Source organism: Eucalyptus grandis, chromosome 3, assembly GCF_016545825.1.
Source record: "Eucalyptus grandis isolate ANBG69807.140 chromosome 3, ASM1654582v1, whole genome shotgun sequence".
NCBI classification, from domain to species: Eukaryota; Viridiplantae; Streptophyta; class Magnoliopsida; order Myrtales; family Myrtaceae; genus Eucalyptus; species Eucalyptus grandis.
In genome coordinates this window covers 38,613,547-38,630,524 of record NC_052614.1, presented here as the reverse complement: position 1 = coordinate 38,630,524, position 16,978 = coordinate 38,613,547, and the positions used below count along the sequence as shown (strand labels likewise).

Genomic DNA, 16,978 nt, shown 5'->3' with positions numbered 1-16,978 from the left:
TATTTTGTCGGTGTGATCAGGGAGTGAATTGGTCTAGAATGAGAAAGCTTTAGTGTCTAATAGGTTCTGGATTCACTCTTGAGGGCGAAGCACTCATCAGTCGAATGCCCCACTTCTTCCATGTGATAGTCACATATTTTTGACGGGTCATAATTGGAAAAACTTTCAGCGTTTGGTCGCTTTGGCTCAGTCGAGAGGAGGTTCTTATTCCGGAGGATTGCCAAAACCTGTGATGGAGATCCGGGAAGTGAAGTGAATTGTCTCCTCTTGTTGTAGTGCTGGTGCGGTTGACGGCTGGTGGTCTGTTGCTGTCTTGCACTTGTCTGAATTGTTGGAGAATGATTGTAGGTTGCATTGACATCTACTAGGGGTTCTTTATCTTTCTTCATGCTAAACTTGCTAGTGGGTGCAGGTTCAGTGAACCAACCATCTTTTAACCCTATCTCGATTTGTTCCCCTACTGGAATGAGTTGATTAAACGATTCGGCGATCGTGGTCACCATTCGATTGCAGTACTCGTAAGGAAGGGTTTTGATAAACATTTTTCTCAGTTCGAAATCGGTTGGTTCAGGACTGATTTGGGCGGCCGGATTCCTCCATCTAATAGTATATTCTTTGAATGATTCATGCTTTTTCTTTTCAGTACGCTCAAGATCCTCATGAGAAGGGGTAATATCCATTATGAACTTATACTGCTTGAGGAACGCCTCACTCAATTCGCTCCATGTTTCGAGAAGGTTCATGTTCTTCGTGATGTACCACCTTAAGGCAGGGCCTATTAGACTTGATTGGAACAACTGGATCATTAATGGTACATTATTAACGTATTGGGTCATTCGAACCAAGTACATTTGCAAATGAGCCCTAGGGCAAGTCGTGCCATCGTACTTCTCAAACTCAAGAATTTTGAATTTTTCCGGCATTTTGACATTGGAATAAATGGAGAGGTCCATCAAAATAGGATCTTGGAGGCCTTGCAGTTGTTTCAGCCTCTCCTCAAGCTTTTCGAGGCATTTGTCATGCTCAGCTTTAGACAAAATGTCTAGCTTCGCTGTCTCAATTGCTGTTTGGTGTGGATCATCCTCCAATTCGAGCATGTTATCGTTGGTATCTCCACTTTGATCACCCCTGGTAGATGATTGTGGCAACAATACCTCGACTGAGGCTGGGGCGGGAGTGAGTTTGCCTTGGATGGAGCCTATCTCCTTTGAAAGTTGTTGAAGCACATTGAAGACTTGCTTCATTTCACTTTCCATGATCTCGATACGGCTTGGTACATTTTCTTCGGCCATTCTTGCTCTTGCTTTTGAACGAGTCTGGATCGGCGAACGTTGACTTTCTGTGATTACCTAGTCATGAATAAACAAGCGTGCATGAATACAAGGCGTAAATGGGGAGTTAGTCCATGATGACAACCTAACCCTACTCATTTCGTTTATTCATGAAAAGGTAGATGATTTCCTAAGCATGGATTGAAAAAGGGCATGTGAGATGTTAGCATGGGCTAAAAGGATTTGAAAGGTGAAGAAAGCATGAATTGCAACAAATTTTGAAAAAGATTTCTATCCCTTTTTGAGGCAAATGAAAATTCTTGCGCAAAAGAACTTTTTAACATGCTTGAGAATAAAGACATTAACTGAAAGTAATTTCTTTTGCAAAAGTTTTTTTTTTTTTTTTTTTTTATGACAATTACTTTTAAATTTAATTGACCGTAGTATTAAATCCTAGACTAATCATGGACCACTCAATATATGCAGGAAGGTAAATAAATTGCAAAGTACACAAAAAACTTACATCACGCGAGAAAATTGATGACAATCACATAGACATGTGCATGATATGTGCGGCTCGATTTCTAACTAAGAAGGTTTGTTGAGATTAAAAGGATATCCGTCCGTCGCAGTCTCGCGTTAGCAGCATACCCCCTTAACCTCGGCTAAGAAATTCGGGGAAAAGAAAGGCAACCACTACATCGTAGTCTCGCATTCGAGGTCGTATCTTTCTTAACAACATCCTAGAAATCCTATGGCGGCGCAGGTCCGGCGGCCGGGTTGTGTGTGCCGTGTGTAGTGTTTAAAATAGTAAAGCAAGCACAATAGTTTATAATCACAAGACATTTTATTTTAACAAAATAAAAAAAAACTTTAAGCTATTACCCTGCACAAAAGAAAAAAAAACCAAAGTCAGCAAAGCATTTAAATAAAGATAAAATGGCCTAAGTCCTCAAAAATCGTCCCCAGCGGAGTCACCAAGCTGTCGCGACCTCCTTTTTTTTCGACGCCCGCAATCGGGTACGAACGCCTAAGGAGGCTAATGGCTCGGCTGAATTTATTAAGCCTGGACTCTCCCAAGTCCACCAATTCATGACTTAATGGTTCAAGTTTTTAACCTGTAAATCAATTTTTAAAATGGAGTCGCCACTAATTGATTTGGGGTGGGTTGATTAGAAACCCAAGCGAAGTATTGGGAGAAATACTCACTCTTGTGCAACTAGAGAAATTATGATCGGGGACTTGATTACACTAGTTAATTACTAATGCCATTTCGGTACCTAATCTTGTTTAAACCTTGAGGTTTTTTGGATGTTCAAGAGATTTTCCATGCATTTTTAGGAGGAAAAATATTTTTTAGTCTTTTTTTTTTCTAATTTTTGGACATAAAAGGGATTTTTTTGGATTTTTTGGTATTTTTTGGAAAAATACAAGTCTTTTTGGTTTTTTCTGAATTTTTTGGTTTTTTCATGAATTTTTGGCCTTTTTTGGATTTTTGGCATTTTTTTGGAAAATATGGAATATTTTTGATTTGATTTGATTTTTATTTTTGGAAATTAAAATATTTTTAAATATTTTTCAAAATATTTTTGGAAAATAAATTATTTTTGATTTTTCTCGATTTTTTTAGAAAATAAAACATTTTTCAGAATTTTTAAAAATATTTTTCTATTTTCTGGAAATTAAAACATTTTTGATTTTTTTGAAAATAAATTATTTATTTATTATTTATTAGAATATTATTTTATATTAAAATAACAAAATAAAACCGACACAGGCCTGGATCCGCGGTTGGTCCGACCCGGCCAGCCCGAACGACGGGCCCGCTACGCGGGCCCGACATTTTTTTTTTTTTTTTTAATTAAACAAAACGGCACCGTGGCCGTGGCGAGCGATTGGGATGCCCGGCCCGGCCCGACGACCCGGGTTCCTAGCTAAACCCTACCCGGGTCCGACCCAACTTGCGACCCGACCTCCGCCGCCCCGGGATTTACGGAATCCCTACCCGGTTCCCGATCCGGGTCCGACCCGACAACCTGGGGTCGCGACCCGGAAAATCGGGAACCCTAGGGTTTCCAAATCGCGGCGCCGAGGAGGAAGAGGACCGAGGCACAGCGGCGATGGCGGCGATGACCGGACTACGGAGAGGGAGATGGCGACGGCGACATCACGATACCTGTTCGTGGCAACGGTGCGACGGGGGCGGCGACGACTGTGAGACCCACGCGAATCTCCTCTAGCTTCTCTCTCTCTCTCTCGGGTTCGCTCTTCGAGCTCCCCGAAGTCTCTCGGGGACCCCTCCGAGCTCACCACACCACGGCCGGCCTGCACTCGAGCTCCCCGAAGTCTCTCAAGGGACCCCGAGCTCCGGTGGCCTCTCTCTCTATCTCCCTATGATCTCTGTGTCCCCTCTTCGTCGGGGATGGAGAGCCTATTTATAGGGCGAGGGGTGGCCGGTCGACGGAGCTCGACCGGCGGTTGCCACGGCCTTTGCCGGCCGAACCGGCATCCCATCCGACGCCAGCTGCCCCTTGCTCCACGTGCGTCGTCGCTGCTCCTCCCCTCCACTCCGGCGTCGCGCCCCCTGCGCCTGCGTTGCAACTGCGCGAGGAAGAAGAAGACCCGGCTAGGCTGGGCTGAGGCAGAGATGGGCCGAGGGCCCATGCGGAGGCTACTTCTCTTCTTTTCTGCTTTTTTCTGTTTTTTTGCTTTGTTTTGTTGTTTATTTATTATTCAATAAAGAAAATAAAAACTTAATATAAAATAAAATAAAATAAAATAAACCTAAATAAAATTAAGGCGTCAAGGTGAGGCACTCCAATTGCAAGCTGGTTTACTTGTGTAGGAACCCTAAAGACACTTTCATCTCAATGTGGCTCTACTTCAACAAGTTCAAGCCCAAAGAGAAGGGCCAACTTCCACTCCTAGAGGGCCTCGACAAGTTCTGCGGAGGCATTAGCGTGTACGGGCCTTACTGGGACCATGTGCTGGGTTACCACAAGGTGAGCTCGGAGATGCCCGAGAAGGTGTTGTTTGTGAAGTATGAGGAGATGAAAGCGGACCCGAGCATTCAAGTGAGGAGGTTGGCCAATTTCATTGGGCGTCCATTCAACGAAGAAGAATTGAGAAACGGGACCGTGGAGGGAATACTGAGGATGTGTAGCTTTGACAATTTAAGTGCATCGGAGGTGAGTAGGAGCGGCAAGTTGCCTACTGGAGTAGAGAACAAGTGGCTCTTCAGGAAAGGCGAGGTTGGAGATTGGGTGAATTACATGAGCGCTGAGATGGGAGAGAGAATTGACGGCGTCATGGAAGAAAAGTTGCATGGTTCTGGTTTGAAGTTTTAAGACATATGACCCACTCGAAGATGTTTGGTTCGATGGTGGAAAAGAAAAATGTGTAAAAAAGAAGAAAAAGAAGCAAAAACGATTCGACTCTCCGCACTTTAGGGGGTCAATGTCTGGTTGGCCAATGCAAGCGTGTTTCTCATGCTATAGGATGAAAGATCTTCAGTGGCATTGTCAGTCCTGGCTTCGTCTCCATAGTGAGATGCTTTAGGGATGTGATTCCACTGTTCATCTGTGTTGTGTACTATTGGCGTTTGGCAGAAGTTATTTGGCCAGTAAGTAGCTGGCTAAACAAGAGCTGCCTAGCTGCTCCCTGGGAGCTTGTGGATGTATCTTCTGTTATTTATTTCAATTCCATTTTTCTTTTTCTCTTGGCTGTGTGAAGATTCGTGGCATACGGTATTAAATACAAAGCAGTTATTTGGTAGGTTAAGCTACAAAGGGTGCGTTTGGAATCAGCTTTGCAAGGGACTTTGGGCTTCTAAAGACACTTGGGCTAAAGCTAGGGTGTTTGGAAACAATCTTGGAATTTCCATTAGGCCAAAGCTGGCCTTCCCAAGGCTGAAAGCCCAAGGCAGGTGAAGGGGTGCCTTGGGCTTTCAGCTTTCTCGGCATACAAGTGACACTGTTCACTTTTTTTTATTTTCTTTCAAAAATATCCTCAGCTACTCTTATTTTTCCGGTTTTGCCCTCGTTGTTGTACTGTTCATCTTCTTCTCCGTGAAGGCCGACGACGTGCTCCTCGAAGCTGTGAGTGAGTGGCCGCCGACGGCTCGGCATGGTTGCGGTGGCCCAAGCGACCGTCGCCGGGGAGTGGTGCGACCGCCGCCCTGTCTGGGTCGCGGCGATCGCTGTGGGTCGCGGCGAGGTTTGGGTCGCCGACCTTGCCGCGACCCAGATCCGAGGGCGGCGAGGTTCTCCCGCGACCTCGCCGCCCCAGATCTTGGTCACGGCGGTTGCCGGAGGTCGCGCGACCTCGCCGCGACCCAGATCCGGGGGCGGCGCGGTCGCGTGACCCCGCCGCGACCCAGATCTGGGGCCGCAAGGTCGCGGGGACCTCGCCGCCCCAGATCTGGGTCGCGGCGGGGTCGCCCGACGTCCGGAGACCCTCGCCGATGGTTTTCAGTGGTCGCCCGACGTCCGGCGACCCTCTGTGATGGTCTTCAGTGGTCGCCCGACGTCCGGCGACCCTCGCCGGTGGTCTTCAATGGTCGCCCGACGTCCGGCGACCCTCGCCGGTGGTCTTCAGTTGACGTCCGGCGGCCACTTGCCCTTCCCGGCCATCTGCCCTTCCGGTCAATTTTTTATTTATTTTTCTTTTGATAATTTTTTTTATCACCAAAGCAATTTGCAAATATAATTTCTCCAAACACCATTTTGCTTAAAGATACTTCAAATGGGCTTTCAAACTACAATTTTACCAAACACACTTTGCATTTTGGAAAATACATTAATAACAAAGGTCTTTGCATTTTGCTAAGGACTTTTCCCAAAAGCGTTCCCAAACGCACCCAAATTATATTTGTTAGATGGAAAATAAATTTGTTATTAAGCTTATCGGTTTAATTTGTCGGTTTTCAAAGTCATAAACTAAAACCAAACGAATAACCAAAGAAAAAAAATCCTAAACCAAAATTAAAACACTAAACTGCTAAACTGAGCTTATCAATTTTGTTCGGCTCGGTTGATCATTCTTTTCTGTTTTTCGTGAACAATCCTACCAGCATAGATCCTTGCCGAAGCTGGCCATGGTTGGGCTGTGGCCATACCCATGCGGTTTATTGTATTTTTTTTTTTTATAACTTTCTTTCATTTTATTTTTTAAGAATTCATTAATTTTCATTTGTTCCTCTTGTTTTTGGCTCTTTTAAGTGTTTTGATAAACCAGCTTGTAGTTTGGTTGACCCCCTTTTTATAATGTATTAATGAGAATCAAAAATTAATTTTGTCATGCCCTTTAATTTACTTTGCCAATTGCTTGCCAAGTGATGTCTTTAGCTTCCGCCGCTTTAATCTTGTCCATGATACCTTCGACTTCATTTTTTTTTTTTTTGGTAAAAAAAGAAGATTTTTCTCCTCTTTTTTGCTGATCGCCTGTTAACGGCCTTGCCAAGCCCACGTTCTTTCGATGCTAGACTTCAGCCTACCATCAATTTTTCCTTCCATAGATGGTGCGCATGAAGGAATCGAACCAAATGAAAAGAAGGCAAACGGTGATAGAAAACGAGGAAAAGAGGAAACAGAGAAGAGAGAGACAGCTTGCGCGCGCATCTCACAGGAACCACGCTAAGCCAGGTTAGCCTCATTTTGCAATGCCCAATAATTAATCAAACTCGTTATTCGTCTAATTGAAATAATTTTCGGAATTAGGCCACAAATTTGAAGTTCAAGTGAATTTTGAACCACGATTAAGGAATTATTAAGTTATGGATTTATATGGAAATGGTCCGGTTTTGTGTGGGCAAAGTTGTGAGACCACCACAATCAATAAGTTTGAAAGAGGGCCCCAAGATTTGACATGTGCTCTCATATCATAGAGCAATACCTAATCATAAAATTTAAACCATTAAATGAAAGGAGACTACTAGTATAAAAAACATATTATAACTATAATGTAAGTTATTCAGAACGATACTTAATAGTTTGAATGGATGAGACACCAAATAATTATATTGGTGGAGGTAACGATCTCATTCCATTTTGGGGTATCTTCACATAATAAAATTACCCTCCAACTTTATAAAATCCTGCCGTTTTGATTCAATTACAGAAATGAATTGAAGTGGCCCAATTGCATCATGGTGAGAGGATCCAATTCGAAGACACGTAGTCAATAGCTCACTATGTAGTGAAAAGAGTGACATATGGACTCCTGCATAAATTTTTTTTAATAAAAATTGCCATAATTATCCACCTCTACACCAACCTTCCTAAGCAGCCATGCCATATAAGACGGTTGATATTTATGTTAGTAATTACCAGCCAAAATTAGCTAAAATGACTATATTGACAAAACATTGAAAGATTTAAGATTAAATTTGTTAAATTGAAAAGTTTATAATTGAATTAACCACTGTATAATATGTTCATGACTTTTTAAATAATTATCCATAATTTTTTCTATTGATTGATTATGCTTCATCCTGACAGAGTGAAGTACCACTTACTTTTGAACAACCAAAAAATGGATGATGTTTACATATACAAACGTCATTATGCTATAGCTATAAATGACTAAAAAAATGAAAATATCTTCACTTACATTAGATGTAACACCAATTGAACTCGAAATTGCATATCTAACTAAAGAGACATATTTTCCTCTATTCTTGCTAAAGCCAATCTCAAAGTAGAGGATTAGACAACCCGCTTGCATATTTAACTATAAATAAAATGTGTGCCATGTCAAACTATGATTGGATGCTCTAACTAGGGTAGCTAAAGATTTTCTAAGATGTTCATTGTTCATAGGTTAAGAAACAACAGAATATGTAACTGGTTTGTAATACCAATTCTCACCAATAAAGAGAAAAACTCAGAACAAGTAGTTAGAGTGGAGAATAAAGTGAAAATCAGTTTTTTCCCTGACGAGGAGATTTGCGCAGAGGAAATAATTCTTTACGCATGGGATGAATTTGGTAGGATGTTAATTTCTTGCATCCTGATACATACAAAATGTAATATCATATAGAATGAATTTGGATGAGTAAATATCGAGAACATAAGGATTGGTGTACAAAATTGATTTACACGATGAATTAATAGATCCCAATGAGTATCTACATTAAGGAGGACGTATACATTCAAGCATCCAATAATGGTTTTGACATATACACCGATAAATATTGGTCTTTACCAACCTTGGTATCATCATTTTTTTTAAAAAAGCCGTATGAAAGCATCAAATAATGCTGGGAGTATTTATTTATTTGGGGTTTTTTTTTTTTTTAAAGATATCCCTCTTCACGGGGAAAATTGGTAGATTGATGTTTATATTATTAAAAGACTCGGCCCTGTGCCTGGCGACTTCTCATGTATATCATTGACTTCATTTTAAAACACCAGTTAAGATTCAGTGTTGTATCCAATACTGGATCGATATTATGAAATTTCATCCACGCTACCCCGGATACGAGCCAACCAACAAATATTTCAATAGGTTGCTTCGCTTAGTGGAAAATAGAGTTAGGTGGGCTACCTTTGAATTATTATTAAAGGATGAACAGGAACCTTCGAATGTACTATTCAAAGTTGACATGATATGGATGCTACTTGTATAGAAATTATAATTTGCATTTCGCAAGATGACAAAACATATTTTTGGGGAGAAGTACACTATCATTGCCATAAGTTGTGTACGGCACTCACTTTGGTGTCAAAAGTTTTTGTCGGATCACTTAAGTGCCAAAAAGTTTGAAAAACGATCATTTTAGTGCCAACTCCGATCATATTGATCGGAAACTCGACATGGCACCTTTTTTTAAATGTTTTTATGTTGATGTGGCTCGCCAGAGAGTACAGTTAGCATGTAAACCACAAAACGACCTTGTTTTGCTGCTTTCCCCCAAGTCGAAACCCTAAATCCCCAAATCAAGAGAAGGCATGATCGCATCATCTTCTTCCCCAAAGAACAACCCCAGCACCAGCCACTCTCTGAGCAGAGCCCAATCCACAATCTCCATCTGCGCCCTCCTTGTTTCCCTCGCACTCCTCATCTTCTCTCTCTCTCTGCACCTTTGACCCCCCTTCTTCCTCCTCCTCCTCCTCCGCCCTCGCCTCCTATTTTCCCATCGCTTCTTGCCTGAGAAACAACCTCAGTCTCTCCTTGCTCACCTAGTCGAGCAACCACGACGGAGGCCGAGCACGGTGGCCAAGCGACGGTGGCTGAGCACAGTGGCCAAGCAAGCTTGGTCGGCGAGGATTGAACCAAAAAAAAAAAAAACCCTAATTTCAATCCCAAATGAGTTGTGCGGCGTCATTTTTGTGAGGCCATCCACATATGACGGCAAAACGACATTGTTTTCTTAAGGAGGATGGAAAATGATGTTGTTTAAAAGGCTTGTCGATTTTTTTTTTAAATATAAAAATCACGTAATCATTTTGGCAGTAATCTCTCGCTGGTAGTACCAAAGTGATCGTTTTTCCTCCGATTTGGCACTTAAGTGATCCAATAAAAACTTTTGGCACCAAAGTGAGCGCCGTACATAACTTATGGCACTGATAGTAACTACTCCCCATATTTTTATGTATGATAATTACTTTATCCCTGTTGAAGATGGCGTTCACTTGGTATACTAGTATACTAGTCTTCCCGTGAATTCGATACAGAATGCAAAATGCACCTAGAGAGAATCCTTGATACTTTGGGCGTTCATCACAGTTTTTGGGCTAACATTATAAGAGTTATTTTGCGTATGATGTTTAGAGCATTGGGTAATGGCCGTGGAGGGTTTGTCTTGAACATAAATTTGGCATTAGCCACCAGAGATGAAGTTGAAATAGAGACATCGAGGAAGCCTCAATTGGAGGATACGAGTCATATCCAATCATATTTTATTATTATTTTTTGTCACGCGGGGCGTCTCCAAAAAAAAAGAAACCATTTTAAAAATAAAATTTTCTTAAATTAAAAAAATTAAAATTTTCTTAATTTAAAAAAAAAAAAATAAATTTTCTTAATTTTTTTAAATTTTTTAAAATTTTCTTAATTTTTTTTTAAATTTTCTTAATTTTTAAATTTTTTAAATTTTTTAAAATTTTTTAAATTTTTTAAAATTTTTTAAATTTTTAAAATTTTTAAAATTTTTAAAATTTTCTTAATTTTTTTAATTTTTTTAATTTTTCTTATTTTTAAAATTTTAAAATTTTAACATTTTTAAAATTTTTCTTAATTTTTAAATTTTCTTAATTTTTAAAATTTTTTTAAATTTTTCTTATGTTTTTAAATTTTTGAATATTTTAAATCTAATTTAATTAATTTATATACTATTATTTACACGTAGACGCGAAACGGCGTCGTTTTTGCATTTTCTCGCCACGTCGGCGGCGTGCAAACGACGCCGTTTGGGGCCGAGCTTTCATTGGAAAAGGCACTTAAGTGTACCATTTTAAAGTTATGGCACTTAAGTGTCCGTGCGGGTGGCTCTCCAGGTGTCCCGCACTCGATGAAGTTGAAATAGAGACATCGAGGAAGCCTCAATTGGAGGATACGAGTCATATCCAATCAAGTCACGCGGGGCGTCTCCAGAGGCACCATTGAAAAGCTCGAGCGGAAGAGCTACTCTATTGGGGAAGCTGACGAATGATGTTCTATTTGTTTAGAGGTACTGGATGAGAAATATAAAGAGATGGAGATACCATGTTTGCACCTATGGCACAATAGGTGCGTCGTCAAGTGGCTCGAGAGGACTAATTCGCGTCCACTATGTCGTGGCAAAGTACAAGTACAAGATTTAGAGTAGTCAGTTTTAGTTTGTAAGATTTTTTAATAAGAAAATAATTCTCTTTTTTTTTTCTCCAATGGATTAACTAATTCGCTGCAATGACTTTGGGTACTCAATGCAGCCCCCGCTGCTACAGTTCCGAATATCACCCCTGTTAAAAAACCAAGGTCACCTGTGATGTCCCAGTAGAGACTATATATAGTTTCTGTTTATTCTATGGCCAGAACCTGGCAGAGATAGTAGTAACCTGCATTTGGAAAGAGAGCAAAACGAAAAGAAAATTGTCCCAGTCAAAATTTACATGAGAAGACTCACAAAAGAATGTTCACATAAGAGTACCAAACGAGTGGGGAGCGGGGAGCGGGTAGAGGGAGGGAGAGAGGGGGAGGGAGAGAGAGATTCTTACGCAAACCGAGGTACAGAATATGTGCAACTTTATTAGCTCGTTTTTGCCAGTTATCCTAGGCAAGAATGACCCATTCATAAGAGAATGGGCAAAGACGACTAATAGTGTATTATGCGCACATTTGATAATCTCATATATAAGCTATCGTGTATATCAGAAATAAAATAATAAGATTGTTGCAGATATTTCTCAAAAATTTATTTATTTTTTGATAGGTGAAAGAGAATATTACTGAAGCACATCAAGGGAGTGGAAACCCATATGCAAAAAGAGCCCAGTTACTCGACAAATTATGTACAATGTTAAAGCATTTCCATCCGCACGACTTTCTAGGACACCAGAAGCATAAGATTTTTAACCAACTTTCAATAATTACAGAAAATGGTGTTTCCTCTCCAATGAAAGCTCTCATAGTCGGCTCTCGGAAACTTAACTTAAACAGATGACTTCCAACCAACAGAATATATACAAAGACATGCACAACATCTGTTGTTCCATCAATGTTGAACACTGACATAAGTTCTGGTAATAATATAGGTACCTGTGCGGGTAGTCATCCACCACACCACCAGTGAATCCAGCACGCATGGCAGAACTCATAATCAACTCTGCTGGGCTATGCTTTCTGGATAAACTTGAAAAACTGCTCGTTTCGCCCCTTGCCAAGCATCTATATGACAAGCCAAAAAATGCCCTAAAAACACTCGAGATAAATGTTGATTATTAGCCAGCCAAATAGGGACTAGAAGTTGTGCAAGATAGAAAAGAAAAAAGAAGAAATTTTTCGATTATTCGGGACAATCATCCAGTTATCATCCAATACTAAGGGAGAAGCTTCAATCTTAACCACGGCTCCTGAGAGGACTTATCCACGTTGCATAACCACTGCATGAAAAACAGATATAGGAATCAACAAACTACATAAAAGAAACCAAAAAAGATTCCAAGTTACCCAGTGTAGAAACTCAGAGAATTTCCAGAGTGTAGCAAGATTATGAAATAAGAATGATAACATGCAAAATTAATGAGGAAAGACAATTAGAATGTACGGAGACGATGCAGCAATGACACAAGGTGTATCACCAGACTATGGTCCAACAGTCCTTCAAACCCAACTATGCCCAAGTTCTAAACATTTCATGTGCACAATTTACCCCTTGAGTATCCACTTAATAACAAGTCATTCTTACGGATCGTTCTTTTGGTGTCTAACTAGCAGATAAAGGGGGAAAGACAGAGAGTTGAATCTACCAAAGTTGAAGCACAACAGTAGCTACTTTCTGCAGTGAACTTTTCCTATGGATCAGTCTTTGATTTGTTTGGCCCAAGCCAAGAGGTCAACCATGCATCCACAATGCTCACTAGTTGGAATGGTGCCATAACCTTTGCTCACACGTCCGAACAAGTGCAATGCTCGATTGATTAGACACCTCCGATTGAAGGCCATTGGACCTCCAAAAAACGTCACAGCATTTGGTTTAGGGCCCCTATTTTCCATCTCGTAAAAAAACTGCAGCCCAGTTTCATTCTCACCATTGACAGCAAACCCCAATATCATCGCACTCCAAGTTGTCAACATCTTTTAGAGGCATTTGGTCAAACACTTCTTTGTAAGAATCCGACGAACCCACATGTGACAAGAAAATAATCAATGCAATTCTTGGCCCAAGTTCGTAAACAATGCCACTCTCATCTATGTACTTATGAACCCATTTTCCTTCTTTAGAGGCTTCCACAATAGCACGGCATAATAGCACGGCGCTAAAGTATGCTAGCCTAAAGAGATCCACTTAATTTAACCGCTTGTTCCTAACGTAGCCAGAGATCAAGGCACTGTAGGAAACATCATTTTTCCCTGGTACTAAATCGAATAGCCCTCGAGCTTCCTACATGAGGCCGATGCTACAATACACAGTGATAAGGCTCATCCAGCAAACCACGTCCCGCATTGAACTCTGATCAAATGGGCGGCTAGCAACAGTCGCAGCCCAATGCTTCCGGTACATGCTTATCAGAGAACCCACCACGTATGCATCACAATCTCGCCTGAACTTCATCGCCCGGCGGTGAAGTTGGCCGGGCGATGAAGTTGGCCAAGCTAAGGAAGAGCGAGCGCCATGCCCCGACCAATGCAGTGGAAGTGTGGGCATATGGCGGGCGTAGACAGAGACCAGCCTTCCCACGTTCGAAGTACCCCCAAGAAACCCATCATCCCGACTCCCAAGTCGAAGACAATGGTGGTGGGCGAGTGGGAACACGAGAGAAAACGCGCGCCGCGTAGTTCATGTGTCGGCGAACGGGAAGCGAGAGAGGCCGGAGATGATGGCGTGGGCATGGATTTGCTTTGGGTGGTCGGTCGATGGTTGAGCATCTTCGGAGAAGAGCGAGCGTGTGATATTTATCACTAATTGGTTGGATGATTTCGTCATTTCACAATGTGTAATAATAAATAAAATATTTATTCTATGTATGTCTTCTTCTTTTCTTAATAGAGAAATTATATATTATAACCGGTCCATTTAACACCCCCATCCTATATATGTCTTTAGACATTTTGGCTGTGTTCACAGCCAATTTTATTATGGAAATAGCGAATTTCAAGAAATTGAAACCTAATAGTGATGGGAGAATCATTTAGAACAAAAAGGGAATACAAAGTTATCGTGATTTATTTCTTGATCAGTCCGCCCACAATCAACTTTGGTCACTAAATATATCATATTTGAGCATAAAAATTATTGGAATTCACTTTGAAAGAGAAAACTGTAATCCACGCGCAATTGCATGACGGACCAATCTACCATAATCAACTTTGTCCACTCAAAGTATACCTTGATATATACGAATATAGATATAAATAGAATAGAAAATTTCCTATATAACCACAGTGGAGAGAGAAATGAAACAAAAAAAAAAAGTTGAAGACATTAGGATTGGGCTTCGAAAGAACCACTCACCAAGGATTGAATTTCTTGAGAGAAATAGAGAGTCTAATTGCGTAGAATAATAAAATTGTAAACATAAAATAAAATTTTTCATTAGTCATCAAACAAAAGAAATACTAATTCAAGATTAAGTCTCATTAAAAGATATGTTTGACCTAGGAATTCTATATGCTCTTTTAAGTTAAATGGCTTTCAAAGGTCGATTCTTGCACGTGTGAGCCCTTTTTATAACGATATAAACATGTATTGATCATCGTCAATCCAATAAAACGGCTGCTCTTAAATAGATTTTACATCTTAAACCATGTTGAAACCAACGTTTTTCCTTCTCTTTGTTGCTTCTTCAAAAAGGCATGTGTCCCTTTAAAGAGGAAGCAACTAATTGTACTCAACAATTTCTAGATGCATACCTGTAAGGGAGAAATTGGTTTACGTCAATAAATCTTTCAAATTCAAATCTCCATCTAAAATAGAGAACCATCAGGGAAAAAAAAATATAATCGATTAGGTTTGAGTGATTTAGTCTGCACCTAGAACTGAATTGATTATTAATGATTCCAAATTTTAGGAACTTGGAATTTGACTAGTGCTCACCCCTAGATATTTTGTTCGAATGTAAAGAATTTGTGCAACCAACTGAGATCTTTGGTTTTATGCACTGGTGAAAATGATTTTCCTGAATAAGTCAATTGAAAACTTTAGCTATGGTTACGGAAATTTCTACGAAGAGTTTAACTAAGCGATACGAATATTTTTTAACGGAAGAAGTACACTCCAAGTGTCAAAACTTGGCACAGAGGGACACTTAAGTGCCAAAAGTTAGAAAAGTGATGCTTAAGTGCCAAAATCGGAGCAAAATGGATCACTTAAGTACCAATTCGGTCAAAATGTTGATGTGGCAGTTTTACGCGAAATAAGTGCAAAACGATGTCGTTTGCATGCCGATGTGGCTAGATAATATAAAAATGATGTCGTTTTGTCTTCGACGTGGTAAAAAATCAATATAAAAATTAATTTAATTTAATTTAAAACTAAATTTATTTAATAAATTTAAAAATAAAAATAAAAATAAGAAAAAAATTGGGAGGGGGAGGGAGGCGGGCGAGGGCCGAGCCCTCACCATTGCTTTGCCGAGAAGGGTCGGCGATGGGGGGGGGCGGCCGGGGTTGCTGGCCCCCGACCAACCGGCGAGCCCTAGCCCAAATCTGGTGAGGGCTCACGGGGCCTCTCCGATTGGTCAGGGCCGCGACCTCGACCGACCCTCCCCCTCTCGTCATCGGCCCTTCTCGGTAATGGCGGGGAGGCGGCGAGGCTCGCGAGCCCTCATTGCCAATTGGGCGGGGGCCAGCGACCCTGGCCAACCCTCCCCCTCCGTCGCCAGCCCTTCTCAACGGCGGCGGGGAGGCAGCGGTAGCGAGGCCTCAGCCCTCAGTTGTTTCCCTCCCCTCCCCCTTTTATTTTTATTTTTATATGTTTTAAATAAATTTAGTTTTAAATTTAATTGAATTAATTTTTATATTAATTTTTTACCACATCAGAGATAAAACGACTTAGTTTTTGCATTTTCTAGCCACATCAGCGTGCAAAACGACGTTGTTTTGCATTACCTCGTCGGAAAATTGCCGCGTCGGCATTTTGGCCGGATTGACATTTAAGTAATTCATTTTGCTTCGATTTGGCACTTTAAGTGTCACTTTTCTAACTTTTGGCATTTAAGTGTCCATCCGTGCCAAGTTTTGGCACTCTAAGTGTCCGGCACTCATTTTTTGATAGGTGTAGAGAGCAAAGCTCAAGCCATGTGTTCTTGTTTTCTTCAACTAGTTAATTGATAACCTTCTACCATGTCTTTATTATTATAAAAGAAAATACTTTTAATACCTTAGCTAAGATTTCAAGCAAAGTTTAGAGTTCCGAGGCATTGGCGTGTATTATATGTATCCTGTTTCTCGATATACTTCCATAAGATTCCGCGAAAGATTTCCTGGGTTTTCTCGTGCTTGGGTTTCAACGTTACCCGTGAAAATATTGTTCAACCACACTCTTGGTAGCAACGACATGGAGAAGATACATTTTGAGGCGAAAGACAAGGAATTCCGATTTTTCTGGCCCGCCGACCGCTGTCTTTAACTTCTCGGTCAAGTGGTACAATTTGCTAGATTTCGTTGATCAAAAACAATTTTGAGTTGTTTAAGTGGACACATCCACTTCTAATGCTCAATTTTTTGGGCAAATATCACAAAAAATCTCATACTATTTGCATTGTGGCACAAATATCGAAAGGTTTTTTTAATAGATATTACAAAAAAATTATAAACTTGCCTATTGTGGTACAAATACCTCCGATTTTTTTGTGTGTCACGAACAAATCCAAATTTATACACATGTGACATAATTATTCTATATTTCATTTCTATTCAGAGTATATTTGTCACAATTGACAAGTTTAAGATTTCTACTAATAAACAAAAAATTGTGTCATAGTTGGTATAATTTGAGTTTTTTGAGGTATTAACCCTTATTTTTTATTTATTTATAAGCAATGCTTTATTTTATATTTTTAGCATGG

General features: G+C 40.4%; 1 protein-coding gene across 1 annotated transcript; it reads left to right on the top strand.

Moving 5' to 3' along the window:
- Positions 1-4,285: 4,285 nt before the first annotated feature.
- On the top strand, positions 4,286-4,618 carry LOC104439625 (cytosolic sulfotransferase 5). The gene has a single exon (XM_010052662.3). The coding sequence runs from the start codon at positions 4,286-4,288 to the stop codon at positions 4,616-4,618; it is 333 nt and encodes a 110-aa protein (XP_010050964.3).
- The last annotated feature ends 12,360 nt before the right edge of the window (positions 4,619-16,978 follow it).